This window comes from Anser cygnoides, chromosome 15, assembly GCF_040182565.1.
Source record: "Anser cygnoides isolate HZ-2024a breed goose chromosome 15, Taihu_goose_T2T_genome, whole genome shotgun sequence".
NCBI classification, from domain to species: domain Eukaryota; kingdom Metazoa; phylum Chordata; class Aves; order Anseriformes; family Anatidae; genus Anser; species Anser cygnoides.
In genome coordinates, this window is record NC_089887.1 from 9,283,801 (window position 1) to 9,305,006 (window position 21,206).

The 21,206-nt window shown below is 42.9% G+C and overlaps 1 protein-coding gene across 1 annotated transcript in view; it reads right to left on the reverse strand.

The window, feature by feature from the left end:
* Nucleotides 1-21,206, reverse strand: part of XYLT1 (xylosyltransferase 1) — a 192,437-nt gene that overhangs the window by 55,456 nt on the left and 115,775 nt on the right. Inside the window, exons 3-4 of the mRNA XM_048061443.2 lie at nt 13,800-13,972; nt 12,961-13,163 (exon numbers count right to left, since the gene is read on the reverse strand). Coding sequence (XP_047917400.1) covers nt 12,961-13,163; nt 13,800-13,972 — 376 coding nt within the window. The remainder of the gene's footprint in view (nt 1-12,960; nt 13,164-13,799; nt 13,973-21,206) is intronic.

The following is a 21,206-nucleotide window of genomic DNA, read 5'->3' on the forward strand; positions in this document are numbered from 1 at the left end:
TCATTTCCAGGCTGAGATGCAGGAACACTCCTCAACTCTCCAATGACATTTTGTTTTCACAGTTGTATGATTTCCACTTGTCACTTCTGTCTCCAGCCTCAAATCCCTGGGACTCGACAGAAATGGAGTAATTACTTTCACAGACAAAGCAGCATGCAAATATTCCAAACAGGACGCACACGTCCACTCGACATGCCCCCTGGGCAGGGGGAAGGCAGCCTAGGGAAGAAGAGGCATGGCTAGGACAAGTGACAGAAGCAGCCCTGTGACCCCGTGTGCCAAAACGATGCCTGCAGGCCACGTGAGGGCACACAGGTCCACGAGCCAGATGTCTCCATCAGCTAGGCACAGGGAGGGGACATGTGTGGCACGGAAGGGACACACCACACGTGTGTTTGGGTGCTTTCTGCCGAGGCAGACAGGACCCAACATCCTCCAGCCAGCCAGGTTTAGATCATGAGAAACAGGGCCAATGTCCCAAACCTTTTTAGCTGGCCTTCAAACCTTAGCTACCATTAGCACTTTAGTCAGCAGCTTTCCAAGCTGGCAGTGGGTAGGATGAATGCAAACATTTGTGATTTCCATGGTAAAATGGTCCTGGTTAGCTAGATGACATCGATGTGTCCAAATCTGAAAGTGTTTCACCTTTTTCTGTTAAGACTCTATGAAGTGATTGAATGCAGCACGTGAAGCTAATACACATAAACTATCTGCTGAAATTTCAGTGCACAAAGGCTATTTTAATATTATACTGTCAAAGGTCTACTGTATTTTACATTTCCATCTAGAAGGAAGTGGAGCATTGACGTAAAGGATTTTTTTTGACAGACAGCGAACAGGAAGCAGCACTGCATCTGAACAGGCTAACTCAAAAACTTCAAGCCACGTCACTATATACATTGAGACTCATGTTTAGAAAAGATTCATGCCCAGAACTTCTAAATTTAATGATGTTATTCACTTAATTTTAACCCTGCAAAAGAAACAAAGCAAAACACAATGCCTGGGGTGTATTTTCTCTCTTCAGCTTATTCCTATTTATCAACTTGTATGACAATAAGGTTTTTTAACCACTGGAAAAAACAGCTTGTGGAATAAGAGAACTACTGGTAAATGCACTTTCTGCCTATTCTTATACCAGCTACATTCTGAAAGACATACTTTTATCCTCTTTTCAGCTGATAAATGCAGAAGACTAACTTTCATTCTGTTTACATATCCATGATGCTCCCAGACCAGTGCCGTGCACTAGGTTTACGCTGGCTCAGGCAAGACCAGGGATCTGGCTATGTCTGCTGGGAATGGGCTATGGGAAATCCTAACAGACCACTGTGGTGATTCCCAGTTCAGATGCCACACTGATCAGGAAGTGACGGCATGTTGTTTGCATGTGTGCGCGGCATGTTAATAGCCGCAAATTAGCACTGTCCTCCTGCCATTCTGACGGCTGCTGTTTTCTTCCTTCCCTATGTATCTCATAGCAGGTAATGCTCCATAGCAAAACTTCTTGAGCACCCTTTTTTTTCCCCAGAAGCCTTATTCATTAATGTGTACGAGTGACAAAACAGAATTGCTGCCGGTCACTACACGCCTTCTAACAGTTGCTGAAGTATGTTTGTCAAGACACTATTTTTCAGGAAGTTGCCTTTACCCAGCATTACAATAAGCCATTCCATTACTAAACTGCATCAATGCAGAGATCAATACAGACAACTATCCCATTTAACAAGCCAACAAACACACTCCCAGTAGATCAAAAATACCGGCCAGCCTCCTATCGATTCCAGAACGCACCTCGTAAGGATGCAGCAGCACAAAGAGTTAAGACAGACACTGTGATATGCTTAAGTCACAAAGAGAACTAAGCCTGCTTAATTTATCTGCTGAAAAATATCTAAAAAACCAAACAAAAGCAACAAAAACAAACAAAACCACACACACAAAACCAAAATGCTTGCCCCTAAGCCAAGGGTTTAATATTAAAACCAAGCACAATAACATGATAGATTTTTTAGGCTTATCAAAGCACTGGGATTTTATTTAGTACAGAACGCTGCTCCCTGCTCTGCGTTCTTTCAGTGTTCGGCTGCTGTTGCATATTCATGCAGAACCTCCTCTGCCTACACGAAACATCCCATTTTGATGAAAACAATAATCACTGATTAAATGAGCAAGTGGAGTGAGAGGCAGAAATGATCAACAAGTCCATTACTCAAATTAGTGAGACTTTGTTTTTTGTTGTTTTTTTTTTTAAATCTAGATATTGGGCTGAGCGGGATCTTTTTGTTTGTGCTGTGTATATTTTATCTTGCGTATTTTATTTTCAGCAATTTTTTTCACCATCTCCAAAATCAAATTACCAAGCAGCTTGGCATAAAAGAGAAGAATGTAAATAGGAGCATAAATTCAAAGCAACCATTCACTTTCCCACCTAATTTATATATTCTCTTGCCCAACTGAAATTTTATTTGTACAAGTCAGTAAGAGAAATGACTTGCTCATTAGGTTGGGTGATTATAATAGAAAATGCTCACTTTCTTCCAAGGAAGAGGGGGGAAGAGGTTTTGAGAGCATCTTGTGTGAAGTAAGCTGATGTTGGAGCAGAGACCTTTCAGCCCATGGCACTCCAACCTGGAGGCTGTCCTGGGACGTCTTACCTGGGGGCTGGGATCTCCAGCATCACACACAGAAGGATAATGTGAAGGTGACACATGTACAGACATCAAGCGAAACCAGGCTGAGTACCAGAAGCTCTACATCAAGTCCATACCGAGGGCTGCGTGTAACTTTCTCTGCGTGCTACGAGATGCAAAGGTCCAGCATCTTCTGCAAAGCTCACCAGACACGTTCGCTGCTGCCACCCATCACATCGATAGAGACCCCAAGCGCTCACGCTGAGCTCGCGAGCACAGCAAACCTGAGACCACCGTCCCACTGCTGGAAATGGGAGCAGGAACACCCTTTCTGAGAGGCCACAGCACAGCTTTGTCACTCAGTCTTCATGTTGGATGCTGCCTACCTCCCTGTTTCATTTGCACCACAAACCTAGAAAAAACGGCCAACGTAGTCCTAGATAGCTCTGCGAGCAGATGGCCTCCCCTTCCCTTCTGATGCAGTGGGAGAAATCGATTTAGACACAGCAATGTTTTTTTCATCCCTCACTTTCCACTGAAAAGGCAGGAGGGAACAGACACCCTTCCCACGACAAGTCCCATCTCCTAACTAGAGTTATCTCAATAAATGGGTGGTGGGACCCTAGCATCGGAGGCAGCTACTTGCCCATGAGTTGCAGCTGAGAGCCCGTCCTCTTCCCAGCGAGCCCCTGCTGCTGAGGCACTTGCAGAAACCTTTAAAAGCGACGTGAATTTGAGCAGACCAGTAACTTCCCCAAGCTCCTCGTGGGCCTGCCACTCCCTTTGATCCCTGAGCTGCTGAACCAACCTGTCGGAGCGCATCAACTCAAAGCACCACAAGGCAAAACAGGGAAAACGGGGTCAGGCTAATGGGATTTAACATTAATTCTGCACCAAGCCTGAAAAGATGGAGGAACAGGGCCTGGGGGGTGAAAGGGATAATGAACTGAGAGTTGATGGAAGGAAACTTAATTGGTTTTAACAACAGAAGGTCACATTTTGTTACCTTTATTTGGGTTGAGCAATAATCTTATTTTGACAATTTGGGCCAGCGGGTGACCTGCCCTACTCTTTTTTGGGACTGCTCTGGAGTCAGCCAGTGAAGACTGCAGCACTGGGATGATGGGCACAAACAGGCAGCAGACAGGAGCTTTGAGCATGAAAACATCAAGGGCAACGTGTGGATCCATAAGTTGATATATCCTGCTCATATAACTTGGGCTGAAGAGAAGACAACTGGGAGGTGAGAGGCTGGTATTCCCACTCACTGCTGTGCTCAACAGAGTGAAACCAATATAGTCTTATTTAATAATGAGGTCAGGAGAGAACCAATGGTTCGCTTCAACCCAAGAAAAGACCGTAAAATGGATGTGAATTTAAGTTAGGCAACCTGCCACCTGCTGATCTCCTCACCCTGCTGAGCCCTGCAGCCTGGTGGATGGGAGGTGAGCCGGAGCAATGCCCGGGCTGCAATGGTCCCCAAAGCTGGAGGTTCTCTGTTGCAATATTACTTGCTAAAAATTACTTTGGGGAAGCAAACTTTTAAATGAAGATTGACTCTGCATTTGGAAAAGACTCAGCCCCAAAACAGTTCCTAATTTGGCGAAGAGTGCAATTACCCCAATGAAAGGTTACGGATGCCTGTGCCTACAGCTCGTTGGTCAAATTGTGTTAAATGATGGATATAATTGACCTGTGTGCAGCGTTGAGGGATGTGTACTACAGTGAACCCATTTAGGGTCTCCTCCCCTCAGATCAGCCTGGAATTAGAGAGGTGCAGCCACAGATGCAGTCAGCTGCCTCCAGCACCACCTTGTCACATGTATATATAGAGTGAGAAGTATCCTATAAACGCATCGTGACTATAGTGCTGTGCAGGGCGAGCAGAAATGAAATATTCAAATGTAACAAGTTGAGACTGTAAAAGCCAACTAGCCATTAATTCTACCTGGGATTACACAGCTAAAGGTTTTAATAGGTCTTGAATTTCTGTAATACACAATGTCAGGCCAAAGCTTCCACGATATCTCAAAACTTAAAGTTCTGACTAGCTACCACAACAACAACAACAACAAAAATATTATCTTGGGAGAAAGAACCACATCCTGCAGCACATCCCAAATGATCCATTGCTCCAAAGCAGCTTTAATTCTGTTGCAAACTATTTCCTTCAAACCAGCCCTTCAGCTCATTCACATGCAGTGATCCCGTATACAAAATGTCAAAGCACATAATAGTACAAGACCAGAATTTATGTATAAATTGGCTGAAAAATCTTTAACATCAATTACCAGTCAACTCTGCAATATTTTTAGCCCTATTCTGGTGGAAAATAGTTCATGTATTCCTCTCCTTTCTATTTCAGCATCGCCTCTGAAAGACTGAACCAGAACAACCCTTTTGCTCACCCTTTAATGGCCTTGTGGCTGGCAACTGTTTAAGAGTGACTTGGGAAAGGTATAATGGCACATGTTGTTGTTTCATCTTCACTTTGAACTGCCACCAGATATTATTTTGCAGCTGTTTTATTGTGAGTGGCATCCTGAAATCTAAACAAAAAAGCATCTTAATGGCAATTTCAACAGATTTTTAATTTCCTGAGAGAATTCTGCAGGGTTACGAAGGGAGAGCACATTTAAAATGCAATGCTATAATAGGAATGTTTCCCTTTTTTCATGCAGTTTTAGCATTTGGAATTTGATAATGATTTTCCTGACTATTCTATAAAAAACAGCTGAAGAGAGATTAAAGTTTCTGCTCTCAAAGCCCAGGTAAACACCACAAGGACCTGTTTCTCTGCAGCTTCTTCTACCCACCACACAATACACCCAGAGTACAAGCTGCTTGAAGAAAAGCTGTAGGGAGCACGTAGTAGACAGAGTAGACAGAGTCATGCCTGGGAACCCCCAGGGACCAATGTTCACTTCCAGCCACAAACCTTGCCAGAGCTTCTTGCCCTGGGACACACAATGGGCAGCCAAAGACCATGGGAAAGGCTTGCCAGTACAGGCCAGCTAATGGGGAATTTAATTATGGATTTAAAGTACAAAAGCCATTCTGCGCTAAGAACCCTTTTTTGGACTTGATTACCCCTGCCTATTTCTCCAAAAAGACAAGCTCCAAGTGAAATGCAGGTTTCATAAATAGCCCTGAAGCTGTGAAGGAGAAGCGGCTGAGCTGGCAACCCTCCTACTGCTCAGGGCCCGCCTCAGCCCCAGCAGGTCAGCTATCCTTACCGAAACACTATTCTAGATGCTATTCTAGCATCCTGAAGACAAAACTGTGTTGCTTAGGAACCGATGCTGCACATTATCACGTTTGTGTCATTGTTTATAGGTAAGGCTGGATGGTATCCCGTTAAGACTTGCACTTAATTCTTTTGTGAAATGGATTAATTTTTTTTCCCCACAGCCATGAGTAAAAAGTAAATCGCATCCAGAAAGCAAATGGCAAACAGCTGAAAACCCTTTGGCTCTGCACTGCCAAACGTTCCTGTGAGCAGCCAGAGAAGAGGCTACCAGCCAGGCAGCGCAGCAAGCTGCTGTGCCCATCACACTGCAAAGCTGGGCATCTGGGGCTTTCCTCTGCCAGGCGGTCCTCCGAGGCAGTCTGGGACACTGGCTTGGATGCTTCAGCTCACACAGAGGGAGATAAGGCATGGGTGTTTAGCACTGGAATCAACAAGATAATGTGCTGCCAAGTACAAGGGTACTTTGAGTAATGCCGCTATTCTGCAAACGTGCTTTATTGATACATCTTTAATCTGTAGGCACTGCAGAGGTGCCTGGGCAGCTAGACTAGCCTCCAATTTGGGGTGCATTTATTTTTGTTGCCAGACTAAGCCTGCTACGGAGAACATTTCAGAAGTGCTACATACGCACAGAGTTACAAAGAGCTGCGATGTCACAATTCTCCGAAAACAAAAGCTGCTTTATTGCCTTAAACCCAGGAGGAGAGGTGGGGAATGATCAGCCTCAGCTGCTGTGGCTGCACATAGAAAGGGTGGGTCTCCCATCACATTTGCCAGGTTGAAAAAAATAAGTTATCGTACGAATAAATAAAACAAAAGTTTTAAGCCACGATAATTTCAACATTTCACCCCACCCTTTGTGAACAATCTGTGCAAAACCACTTCTTTACCAATCACTGGATAATTCAGCTGTAAAACAGAAGTGGGCTAACAGACCTAAAAGATAACCTCAAAAATATATACAGAAATCTCAGATTTGCTGGCGAAGTAAGGAAGGAGAGGGAGAAAAGGTTATTTGAGGGATTTAAGGAAGTAGTGCCTCTGAAATTCTAAGAGAATGCAGATTCAAGGAAAACACAGATAAAGTTCCTTTCTGGACAGGAAAAGAGATTCCCTGTGAAGCATTAAGAGTGGATTGACGTCTGGCTTGCCAGATAAAGATATTCTGAGCAAACAAAACTGCATACAATGTCAGCTACAATACCGAGATAAAAACCTCAGACACTGGCATCTTAACAGACGCGGTACCGCGAAAGTTCCCTGCTCTGTACTCCCATCGAGATGGGTAGATAGGATTTACCAGTGCTTCAGCTGAGGATCACATTCGAAACATGCTTTAAAGTATGCTGCATTATTTTCCTTGTGCCTGATTCATTATTCTAGCAGCAAGGCACGAATTTTGCAGAAGCATTACAACGGGTGGCTTTGTGTAGCGTGCAAGGTCAAATCCAGCCCTGGAACATCAGCAGCCTTTGCACAGGCTCTCACGTCTAGCAACAGCTTACGTGCTACCAGGAAGGAATGAGGAGATGGCTCTGAAGTCTGAATCCCAGCGAGACACAACTGTTAAACTAAGTCAAGGCAAAATGATGAGAAGTTGAGAGAGAGAGAAAGCATAAGTGCCTTCTCAGCCAGTGTCTTTGGTGATCATATTGCCATTACGCAGCTTCCATCAGCCCTGCTGGCTTTGGGATTTGTAATTTCATAACCAATGAGAGGACACAGCTGGGCCTCAGACATTTCTCATAAAGCAACAGTGCTCTACATAAGGGCTCAGTTCTAAGAAGAGATTTCTCCTGTGTTTCAGTATTGCATTTCAAGTCCACATCTTGCAAAAGCTGAGAAGTTTTGTAAAAGTGGATGGAGAGCTCAAGTCTGGTTTGCTCCAATACAAATTGTATTCTCTCACTTTTTCTATCTCAGCCATCTGCTTCAAATTTTCAGTCAAATGCCCACAAGAAATGTGAGCAGGTCATGGGAAATTCGGCACACACAGCAAAAGCCATCTCCAATGTAGTCTACACAGAGTGGCAGTCACCCTCATTTTACAGGGGACGAATCTGGGGACCACTGGCTGCAGTAAGGGAGTTGTGGTTCTCTCAGTGGTCCCATTACCTGAAAAAAGTACTCAAAAAATTGGTCAAACATTTTTCCAAAAGGTGGAATTTCTTTCTCAAACCTTTTGCTTCCAATTATTTCCATCTGCCACCAGAATAACAAAAAGGCCAAAGACCCATTCCCTCTGCTCCCACCTTCTCACTCCTGGCAAGCCATCTGCTGCCCAGGGACTGCAGTCAGGACTCATCACTTGGTTATGTATGTACTTGCCAACAAACACTTCCCTTCATCTCACTGCTCACAGAGGAGAAGAATTTTTCCTCACAGCTATTTTGTCTTTGGTTTCCTTTTTTGATACCCAGAGAGGAAGCAATTTCTGGTCTCTAATATGGCCCCTGTGCAGGACCTGGCAACGTAAGCTATTAGAGATGAAAGCTGGGAAGAAGACAGGTGAGCGAAAGGACAGCTTTATCTCTGCTAGGCTGTCTGCCATGCTCAGATTTGGCAGGAATTCAAGTAGAGCTGTTGATTTCGGGTGGTTATCTTTGCTAACAACACTCCTAAGGAGTCAGGAGTGCAGGTCTGCTGGAGAAAATGAAGGACCGAGAGCCAGGCTGCCTGTCTGCTGCTGGCTGATTGGAAACACTGACCTGAGAAAAAGGTCTACCTGCTTCGAAGGGCATCCTTCGAGTTTCTATGGAGCAGTTAAATCTTTAGATGAATGTTGCTACTTAGCATTAAGAGTTACCTAGACCATTGATCAGAGGAGAACATACCAAAAGAACAGGTCAGTCAAGAGCTCTCTGCCAGCTGATTTTTCTCAACTTTTGAATACAATTCTGACTGACAGAGACGATCAGCATAAATTACACCAACTTTGGCACTTGTTGCTGAAAGTCCCAGTCCCAGTCCGGTCATCCCGTTTACTCCCCGGAGTCTGCAGTTTCCACAGATGCTATTTGTATTTTAATACAAATTTATTTAAGTTCCAGACCAAAAACTTTGTTGACTGTCTCACTTGTTTGAGTCTTCACATTGCAGGCTTTTATGGAAGGTATTTTTATAAAATCTTAATCCTAAAACAGGTTCATCTTCATAGCGCCAACTACCAAAATACAAGTAGTTTCACCGGGTTTCTTTTATTATATATAGCTCATAATTGAGTATCAGCAGCATCTGCATTCCTAGCTCCATCAATAAGCCACTCTATTTTCTCACTATTTTGAAGCACTCCACAAACTTCTGTTAATAATTTTGCTTGACCTTTATTAAAGGCAGAGTATTACCTGGCAATTAGATCTGGTGATCCCTTTGGTGACTGAGATTCAGTCATTTATTGTAAATTATAAACAGTTCAAATGTTTCATTATGTTTATTCTTTCTACAAGCTTTGTGGCCAGGTAAGCACTGACATGACATTCACTGTTAAATGATCTCATTAAACTTTCTAATTTAAGTGGTACAATACTTCACCTGCCACATTATCCAAGGACTCCTGCAAAGCACGTTAAACATTCAGCATCAATAGATGCTCTACCAGAGTTCACCTTGTTGGGAGTGAAATTTCAGTCCCTGAACATAAGGTTGACTACCTGATGTTGTTTGTCAGAGACAATAAATAATGCAAATAGATACACATATAAAATAAGAGGTTAAAGACATCGATAGCTTCCCCACAGAGCTTTGAAAGAAACTCTCGAAAGAAAAAAAGACTTTCCTCAAAAGAAAACTCATGAAAAAATACCCCTAAAATAAAAACAGTAAGAAAAAGGAAGGGGCTGGTTTTGTTTATTTCTTTATGAATGTCATGGTTGCGGGAGATGGTATTTTGGGAAAGCATGTGCCTCTCCCAACCCCCAAAACCCAACAAAAGAACCCCAAACCACACAACCACCACCACCACCCAGTGTTCGAGCAAAAGGAGAAGGAAGTCACAGCCTCCCGCCCCAAAGTATCACTTGTAGAGGTCTGTCCTTGGCCATTTTATCCCTTGTTTTCCTACTGAGAATGCTCACCAGGGGTGAGTAGAGTCAAAGTTGGATGATGCATTTCACTTAGGCCAATAAACAACATATTACCTCACGATAGAGGGAAACACAGTATTTTTGTTAGAGATGCCTTTATGCTCAGACTGTGTTTGTGAATGATTTCTACCACGGTAACAACTAGAAGCACATGGATTAAGACTTCATTTGTGCTGGATCTGCAGACTCAACCAAGGCTTCAAAAATTAAAGATTAAGGCATGAAATACAGTAACAGGGATATCCAGATTTTCTTAGCTTGCATATGTTCTATTTTAATTGCTTCTCTCACAAAATGAATGGTTCTGAACTTTTTTTTTCCCTCCTCCTGCCTTTATATAGTATGATCCTTGACATCTGCTTCTAGACATCTCTTCTGAAGGATGAAGGGTTCCCAGTAATCGTAATGTAGCCCGTGAACATACCAGACTGCTCCCCAGACAGATTTAGACTTCGTCATACAGAACTAACCCCACATATAGAATGTGTTCTCCTGACTTATAAGGCTGGATTAGCTTTTATTATCAGAAGAGAAGTAGTAAGGGTTTCAACGTTACAGATGGAATGGCAGATGGGAAGCGAAAGCTTAATGTGAAGCAGCTCTGGATAAGAACTATTAATCCACAAAATTCATATGTTCCTATGCAGGGACACCTAGCTAAAAACACTGCAATATGACTAACCAGTGTGAGATGTGTAAACTGCCTCTAGTCCATTATCTGACAAATGATGTCTGAAGGAAGGAAAAAGCCCTCAAACACCCTCTTTACTATTTCCTGGAAAAACACTCATCTCTCTGTGTAGTACGCAGAGAACTAATGCCTTCCCAAAGATTACAAAGAATATTAATTTATAGCCACTCCACTATGAAAATGAAATGGACTCATATATATTTTTGATGAGATAACATTTTCCAGGGTTTATAGCTGTAATATCACATATTAAAAAAATTTAGCAGCACCTGTAAGTCACTGTCATTTAAGTTATAGCATTAAAAAAAGCTTTTTACATTTTGTTGAAGTGCACCGTGTTGAGAGGAAGCCTATTTCCCCCAGTTCTGGTATCAGAGTACTTTGACAGCAAGGGAAACGAGCACTTCACATGCCTTCACCCAGCTGCTGAGAACCACCACGCAGCTCTGAAAGCAGCCGCAATACCAAAGCACGACCTTCAAGAATTTCCACCATGAAGAAACAAACGCCTGGAATTTTTCCAGCTGAATGGCACTTGTTTAGAGTTTGAATGACTGCAAGATACCACAGCATTATTACAAAGAATCCATTAAAGCAGAACTGACTACGGTCTACTCAACAAATCCTGTGGTTGTTTATGGCCCTATCTGTAAGTGACTGATCCCATTTGGCCCTGCGGTTTAATTCATTCCGCGGGGAACGAAGAGCAGTTGAGAACGCCTCAGGTCATGGCCACAGCACTACAAGATGGCATTTAGGGTGAACACAACACCACAACAGGGTAACTGGATACATCTGCTGGGTCTATTCTGTAATTACACTACACCCTCAACTGTTTATTCTTCTACAATTTATCTTCCTTGATTCAAAGTCCCGTCACCTTCTCCTCTGTGGTTTTACATTACTCTACTTTTTATCATCAGTGTAGCATTCCTCACCAGGAGAGTGAATTACAGGAAATAACAAGCTACCTTTTCCTCAAACTCAAAAGATATACAGAGAATTACATACTGTCCCTTACAACCACAGATAACACGTCAAAATTGTTATGGCTCTTCCTGTAGGACACCAAATCAGATGCAATACGAGATACTGGGAGTTCTTAATTCAAACTCCTTTGTTCCAGTATCAGTGCACTCTCTGTGACTCGTGTTCTTCCCTTGTTTTCCTCCCCGAAATGTGATGCATTTCTCTTCACTGACAGTACATAGAAATGGGAACCAGAGATAAAGCCTTTTGTCAGTTCTCACAAAATCCTTCCTAAGGCAAAAGCTCATGTTGTTACCATTCTCACTTCAGTGGGGATTTCTGTCTGAGTAGCACATTCAAGAAGGGACTCATAATTTAAGAGAGATCTTGCAGGAACCTAATCAGGTGTTTCCACTGCCTTTTGCTAACGTATTTCTTTACTGTTAGTATTAAAAGCGTGTAATGCCATCGCTTATTAGAAAATTACCCAAGAAAGTTACTTCCCCTTTCCTTGATTCCTTTCAGCATACAGGGAAACAGAAGTCACAAGGTTAATTTCCTCTTTCCCTCTTCTTGTTAATTCTTATAGCCTAAAAACAACAGCTGAAGAACACTTTGGTTTTTTTGCCTCTTTCCCCTCCTTTTTCCACTTTTTATGGACTATCTAATTTTGCACAATGTAGTAAACCTTACTGAATGCAGCTGTGGGGTCTGGGTTATGCAAATGCAGAAAGATTATGATTTCACTTAAAATCACAAGCCTTGTCATGTGGTGATGTGTGAAGTTCTTTGCCTGATGCCGTCAGAATAAACACATTCAGGCAACGGTTGGTGCTGAAGCTATAATTGACTCCTAGCAACTTATTTGTCACTTCTACGATCATTATCCTCTGCAGAGAAAGTACTAAAAAAAGGAAGCGCAGAACATTACCTTCACTGAATCTACATTCACACCTTCAATACTTCCTGAGACATCAAATCATACTGTTGATCAGAGCCCTGGCAGGGAGCAATCTCTCCGTGCCTGGGGATTGTTTGCTTAGCTCCAGTACTTCCCGTTACTTTACTCACTCCCTCTCTTGCAGGTGCCCCTTGCTAGAAATAATGACTAAATAGAGCAGCACCTGCTTCCTCACTGCAAGTGAAGAATTGGCACTGCTAACCTGCTTGCAGCCACAGTCCTTCCTGGGCAAGCAACAGACACATGGGGGGTACAGCAAGGCAACTGTCTCCATGGCAAAAGCACTGATGTCAGACAGCAGCCTGATACTCCTTACATCAGCACTTACTCCCCTTAGGAATAAAATACATATGTTCTTAGAAGACTTGTTGTACCTGATTGGGTAGTCGGCAGCGCTGAGGTTAATGAAGAAATCCCATGGCCAGTCATTCATCTCCATTAAGTCCCTCATGCTCTGCAGGTAGGTAGACAGAAGGCTTGCTCCTCCCCAGATAGTTGCCATTCTCCAAGAAGTGACTCTCACATTTGGGTACTGGTTAGCAAACTGGAGCACTTGTCGGTGTAAGTAATTGGATCGCTTTACAGGAGAAAAAAGTAACAGGTTCAAGTTACTCTGTCCCAAACTGTACCTCCCTGTATTCACTAACCAGCAGCTGCACTTCTCGACTACCTGAGCGTTGCCTTTGCTTTGCCCTCACTTGCTACAGTGCACAGCGTTCTGTTAAACGTTAATTTGGAAATGTGCAGAGCTCTCTTTTAGTTCTTTTTATTACAACTACAGTAATTGCTAATCAGTGCAATTAGCATTTATTTATCATTTCTCGTCAGTAGATCCCAAAGGGCTTTCCTGAAGGAGGTTACTGTTACTCCCTCCGTTCTGCAGTGGGAAGTAACTCTCCCGAGGCACCTCAGGCCAGCTCTCCATCCAAGAGGCCACTGCTGTTAGTCTGCATCAACTTATCAATTACTGTTACTAAATGTACAACACACAGGCATGAATAGATATTCATAAACATACAAAGAGAAATAAAGACTGTTACATAGACAAGATAACAAGAAAGAGAAAAAAAAAGTGGCTCCAAACATAGAACAGATGGAGAGACGAGAAGTGACATGCACTCTACGCAGCAGAGGTAAAGAGAAGATGAAGATGACAAAGATGGGCAGACTGACAGATGGCAAGACAGGCAATTTATAACCAGTGATATATTACCTTGTCAACATGAATGTAATAAAAATGGTCTTTATGGTAAATAGCCTTAAACATGCGTTGGAGCTGCCGAGAAGCTCTGCCATGAACAACCAAGACAAATGCGATCCTGACTGGGTTGGCTGGCATGTACTCTACGGAGTCCTCATCCCACTGCACATTGTTGTTGGCTTTTCCTGTTCAAAAACAAAACACAGGACATCTCTGAGCGTATCCGCAGGGCGGGGGAGCAGAGAGCAGTACACGTTTCACCTTGGCTCTTTTTTCAAAAGCAGTTTCTGATGGGAAGTCACCTCAAAGTATTTGAAAAACACCAAAGCCAACTCCTCCAGCAAGAAACCCCTCACGTCACCAAACAATCCTCAGTCCTCTGATCAGCACAGCTCTGCTGAAAAGCTGGTGAAACTGCTACTTAACAGCAGCTGAGGATTATCTCAACTGATAGCATCTATTTGGAACAGCAGATGTAGCCTGGACCATTTAAATGGCAACCTGCACATTTTTACTTCTTCGTGTGTGAGAGCAGGCAGTGCAATCCTATTTCAAATTTATTTTCACTTTTATATTAACACAGGAATTTATGGTCTCGGTTTTCTAAAGAAAACACCACACTGTAAGGTTATGACAGGATGTACTGATGAGCTGAAGTGACATTTTTAGTCAGGAATTTAGAGTGCTTTGTTTTTTGTAACATCTCTTCAACTCACAAACCTGAACATCATGAAAAAAAAGACAATTTTATCCAAAACCTGACATTCTTTCTTCAGTTAAACAACCCCTTCAGTCCTCTGACCTTGTAAGAGTCTTTCTCAACAGAAATTATTTAGGAGAAACCTGAAATTTTGAACATTTGCAGAAGGAAAGAAAGTAACCCAAAGATCAAAAAACACCACAAATCACCCCTGCCTCATTTTCCCCCTTGCACCTGTAAAGATTTTTTTAGGCAATATCATTGTCTCAAAGATAGCCAAGCCCCTCAAAGAAAAAAAAAAAAAAAGAAAAAAAAAAGGAGAATTTCTCAAAGTCCCATGATCTGTGATGTCATTTTGGTTTATTTCCTCAGAAGGGTAAATCCAGTTGACCATCCTGAAAAGCCTGAACTTCTTATTATGCTGCACTTACATATTTAATTATTAGAAATGCATGTACGCAGGGGCAGGACTTAATCATTCATTTTACATTACAGGTGAAGGTTTAGAAATGGCCATGCATGAGCTGAACCAGCTCATCAGCAGCAGCTGAGATCATATGCAAGAACACCAACACGTCTCCCTTTATTCATCGACCACGTTTTGACCAAATAGGATATTTCAGACTCAGTATGTATGTGCTCAGTAAACAACCAGCTCAACACAACCACTCCTCTGCCCACGCTGACCTCCCCCAGCAGCAACCACGGGTGGCACAGGGCCTCAACCTGCTTTGCTTGAAAGTGGTTTCCCTCCTGGAAAAATAGCAGAATTGGGTTTTATGCTGCTTTATAGGCACTGCAGTAATCACATTTTTGTTTGCCTCTGACATAAGGAAAGAGTTTTTTCCTCACCAAAGCTGTTTTTTCCTACCTTTCCAACAAGAGCCTAGTTGGGGCCTGGAGCACCCTCCCTGTGAGGGAAGGCTGAGAGACCTGGGCCTGTTCAGCCTTGAGAAAAGAAGACCGGGAGAGGATCTTATTAAGCTCTATCATCCTCTTTTCAACCTGACGTGCATCCTCCATTTCTTCCTAAAGGCAGGGAGGAGCGAATCTGGGTAAGTCGTGTCCAGCTTCTGCCTTTGGGGCTGCCCCTCCCCTCCCAGCTCCACGTCCCATCGGTTTGCGCCAGGCCGCAGGTGAGCCTGAGGCGGCGGTTGGGCCCAGCTATCAGCCACAAAGCCCGCTGTGCATCCCAAACCATATCCTGAAGTAATTAAAAAAACATGCTCAATGACACTTGAGTTAACATGTGGAACAAAAAAGCAGACATTTGCCAAGTGTGAAGAGAGAGTAAGTGTGAGGGAAAGCCTTCTTCCCATTTCTAGGAAACTGGAAACATGTTGATAAAAGTAAACAATACCAAATGCTCTTTTATATACATATGTATTAATTACAAAAGAAAAGCTGGACACAGAAAAAAGGACTTTGCTTAATCCTTCTTGTTGCATCTCCTCCTTATTAAAGGGAGGGGAGTAGCATGAACTCAGAACAACAGAGCAACTGAAAGCTCGCAGAACTCGCAGAACACTGGCTCTGGCTACCTGAACAATTTGATCCACATAATTGCACTGAAATTTGTACTTAAGTAACTGAAAGACTCCTTTAGATAGGCACAAGCGAGAGGTCCTGCTGCAACGGCAGCAGCACGTCATGGGGAGGGATGGCTTCACTGCCTCCTGTGACCCTCCCTCCAGGTTCTCCTCTTCAGCAGTGTTTCTCTATTCTACCTCTATACGTAAGGACCTGTTCTTCCTGGCCTGGAGGTCCAGGAAAGCTGTCGGTGTAAGAGTTGTACCCAGTCTCTGGAATAAGGCTCTTTACTGGACTACATACGGGGCTAGGAGGCAGCCATGTGCCTGTCTGCCCCAGGTAAAAGACCTTTACCTCCCGCAGCCCCTCGAGGAACGTCTATCTGCAGTAGCATTGCTCATAAATTAATGCAACTTTCATGCCCGAAAATGTATTCGGGCTACCTATCAGGAAATTTCTAGCCCCATGAGTCACACTTAATTTTAAAAAGGACACTGACAACTTAAATGGCATTTCTTTAAAAAATCATCCACCACTAACTCAATAAGAGACGGCTTAAAAGATTAGAACAGGACTTAAATTTCATTTCTTCTATCATTTCCAGTTAGCCTACTATGGCATTTATGTATACTCACTTCTTCTGTTCCTCCCACATTGCTGCTGAGCTTCCCCACGGGTATGCTTAGGGCTTTTGCACAGCAGCAGGGACAGAAAGTGATCGTGAAAGAAAGAAAACATGCTCGCAAGGAGAATTGGCAGGAGAATGAAGGGCAATTGCAGTAGCTAAATTAACCCATTTTTCATTAAAATGCTCTGATTTCAGGCTGACAATGTCCCATCAACAGACGCAAAGATTTTTAGTGGTTTTCATTACATTTTTGGATACCTCTTTTCTGAAATTAGTGGCTTTCTGCAATGACCATGTAAAAGGTGATGGGAATTTAAAATAGCGGTATTGTGGGTCTTTTATTTTAAACTCACTTGCTTTCAATACCCACACCATCACTTATCTAGCAATTACTGAAAACAAAATCCTACCAAATTTTCATCTGAAATGCCACCTCACTTCATCAGGTTTCTCTAATAAATTCTTGAAGCGACATATTTTCCTCCCTGCTATTTTCCTACTCTAACCTCTTTTTCCATGTGTTCCTTCCTTCTTTTTGAGGTTCAGGTCTTTACAGTCCCATTTTCCACCTGCATGCTATTACAGCTTCTGTAATCTAATCCTTTCCCTGGCTGCCTGGAATTTCACAAAGGTAAGAATGTTGTATTTTTTCCATATGTCAGAGTATCCTCTACTTCAGCTTTATATTGGCAGTTCCCTGTTTTTAGTCTGTGGCTGATTAGCACCCTCTATTTTGCAGACTGCTCCACTGATAGAGAACCAGTCTGGTTTGCAAATAAGATGAAATTGGCAGGAAACATTGAGCATCTTTTTGCTAAATAAATACAGTAGGAGTTCAGAGCTCTATAAACCATGTCAAGAATAGAAGGGCTCTAACCATGACACTTCTATAAGGCTTCTCATGTGTGTGCACACCATAGTCTTTCACATCATGGTAACGCCACCTTATTAATGATCTGCCTCTCACTTAGGAGCATGTCCCTTTCTGGGTGTTGGGACAGAAGACACAAAAGACGCCTCAGATGCTTCTCACTTAACATCCTAACGTGCCACAGTGATAATCTAGAAGGATTTTAAGGCAGAACTTGCATTTGATAGCTACTTCAGTGCTATCACTGCACTGCCATTTGTCATGTGCCCTAAATCTCACACAGAGTGTGAGAGTGGCCTCCACTCTTGGTCACTCGAGTCCAACAAAAAGCAGTTTTGAAGGCCAGCTTTCTCTCCCTGGTTCCAAGCAGCCCTTTACAGTATTTTCACCTCTTTGTTCACTTGTCTCCTTCTCACCCACCAGGTGCATGGGATTTGGGCACTCACTAACACTTCTCACCTCTGCTTGTGCCAGCATCTGTCTTTCTGAGAAAAATGTATCAAAATAGCAGAGGAGAATTCCCACCTTTTCCTACTCCGGGATCATTTATGGCAGTCTCTGAGTGCATAAAATTCCAGATTTATCTTCCACTCCCATTGCATGTGCAATGCCTGTTAAGTGGAATTTCCTAAGGTCTCATGGAATTCCATTTTTCTAGGGTAACTTACGCAGATCAGTGTTTTAAAAAATCTAATGAAATGCTGACAATGTTAATACAAGGTAAAACAAAAAAACAGAAGAATGTTTTGTTACAGTTATAATTTGGCAATGCCTTGGAAGTCATTTTGCATGCACGAATGAGTGGGGACAGTGAAAGAAGCGTCCTCGCTGCCGCCTGGCACAGGCAGCACAGCAGCAGGGCTTGTCTGAAACTTCCAAGTTTGCAGTTCCATTATGCAATGGAAACCGTGGGCAAGGAGAGACGTCTTGTGCTGCCTGCTTCAGACAAACCACCAGTTCAACAAAAGCAGTGCTGCTCACACAGGCTGTAACAAACATTTCTTAGCCCCTGTATCCAAGCATATTGATGCATTTTGCCATCACACACTGGAAACAAAAAGTGCCCTTTTGCTTTGTGACCAAATGCCTTTTATAAACTTACCTGGAAAAATCAGAGTTGCCTTCCTGGCTTCCTGCTCAAAACACAATTTCCAAGGTTTCCTAGCAGGAAAAGACACACCTCTTTCTGCAGGTAACAGGAGAATCTCTGCTCCAGTGCAGTTTTGGCTTGCACTTCCTAAGCCCCAGAGAAATCAATACTCATAATTAAGAGTTTAATCTTCAGCTACTGCAGTATTACTAAATGCCAGAATAATAAACATTGTGCACTTTCTTATTTGTTGTGGTGCCACATAATGCTCAATCATCCACCAACATAACTCTGAACCAACTTGCTAATCTTTTACTTCTAGTGCTAATTAATGAGATCATCGGACTTCTCTAGCAGCACGAAACAACCTTTTAATGAATTTTGTGAGCCATATTATTTTTTGCAAATTAATCTATCCATTTCTATTCCCAGCTTAGCATCTCCCTGTCTGTTCAGCAGAATGCCACTGCACAGAGACAGGCACCTGGATGCTGCTGCCTTGACCCAAGCACAGCTCTGGGCGTGCATCGTGCCTTGATACCATGAATCAACTGACAGAGGACATCAGAAGAGGGACTGCTGTGCAATACAGCATAGTATTTACTACTATTGCATCCATAAACACAAACAGATGCCTCCATAGTGGGAGTGCCAGCCATAAGTGCTCCACAGAGGCAGAGCTCTGTATCCCTCCCTGAACTCACAGGAAGGGCCCTGTTCCCTTCAGTGGGGCCATTTCTGCAAGTGAGCAGTAGTTGCAGGTTTCCGCTATAAACTCCTTTTTTGCAATTGTTCACAACTCATATCAAGCCAGAGGACTGAAAATTACTATACATGGTTTCATCTGAAACTTTTCCATTTTGGTTAGTGCAGAGCAAAGACAGTTTTGCTGTGCTCAAATGGAGACAAGAATAAAAAAAAGTCTTCCTTTATTTAAAAGCCTGAAATTTTGCAACATACCTAGTAACAGAAATAGCTGGCAGTATATATTAACAAAAGAAACAGCTTTCTGGCAATTCACTGGTAAGTCATTAGGATCTCATGAAAATTCTTTGAGGGCTTCAAGACAGCAAAATTTATCTGGACTTATCTAAGAACATCCCCTCTTCCTTAACTCCAACAAGAGAGGGTGTTATTGTTGGAGTTAAGCAAGAGAGGATGCTCTGTAACTGTAACGACCTGTCTCAGTAAGTGCCTCATTTGCCATCAGGCTCCAGGGGGATGTTCTGTCTGTACCCTGCAGTGAAGACACCTTGCACAGACAAGGTAGCTTCTGAAGCACACTGTGGGTTCCTCACCTATCAGTTGAGAAAGCAAACTTTCCTGTCCCAGAACCTAGAAAACTAACAACAGGAATCCCAGCCTCTGAATGCCAATTTTCACCTCCAATATGGGAAATGATTCACTTATTTCCATGGCGACCCTTGTGGACATCTTTTGTGAAAGAAAAGATTTTAGGTGAGCACTGATTTTTAAAAAAATATTATCTGTATGTAACAGGTCTGTTCACATAGGATTGTACCACGCTGCAGATGGCTATTCCCCAAAAGCTGAGCTGGGCAGCAGGTACAATTCTGGTGGATTTCGATGCTGACAGCTTTAACCATAGGCAAGTCCTGCGCCCTGCGAAGTGACCACCAACTCTCCTCTGCCTGGGGGTCAGCACCTTCATCGGTCACCAGTGCCCAGCTAAAGTAGGGGGCTGGGATTCACCTCCAGCAAAGCAAGCCAGGCTCCTGCTGAAGATAATTAACATGACTACTCATACGTGCTGCTTCTTTTACTGGGTTTTAACTCACTCAGCAAAGCAGGAGAGGTGAAATCAGCTGAGATCTGTGCAACTCTCCCAAGGGCATATGGATTTGAGAGGAATGCTTATGATTTGCAAAATGAAATGCTCCCGATTATGTTCTGAAGATTTCCTTAAAATTGCTGTTACCCATACTTACTATCTGTAAGTTAACGTTGAGCACTTTGGATAAAATTTCAGAAATTATGCTGCTATTGAAAAGTGGATATTCATTTTTTTTTTGCACTAATGTTTTATCTCTACAACCCTGCTCAAGTATTTCTCTTTCTCAGACTCTACCATGAATTACAGAGCAATTTATGATCCTCTCTAAGTTCATATGATCAAGTAACCCATACGCAAAAATCAATGCAAGGTAGGTGGGAAGCAGCGAGACAGAATTTACAAGCACTCAATGACTTGTCCATTTAACATTAAAGAGACAGATTTCAGCAACGTTCTCCCATGCTGAGCAGAAGCTCTGGCTTGGAACAAAGGGGCTGCTGATGTGGGCACTTTGGGTCTGCTTTAATCATCTCAGAGGATGACAGCACAAACTGAGGGCAGTCAGAGGCGAGGAGTCCCTGCCTTACAGCTGGACAAGTCCTTTCAGGAGGTCACTGCAAGTTTCTATACAGTGAATTCATGAACTGTTAAGCAGTTCTGTACCCCCGCAGCATTTCAATATAATAAAGGAAAATGGCTGTAGTTACAGAATTGGGTTGATTTCACTGTAACCCCCATGCTGGAGAGATTTCTACCTTTTCTATGAACAGAATAATAAGGTGTGCATGAAGAAAGGAAGGTAGAA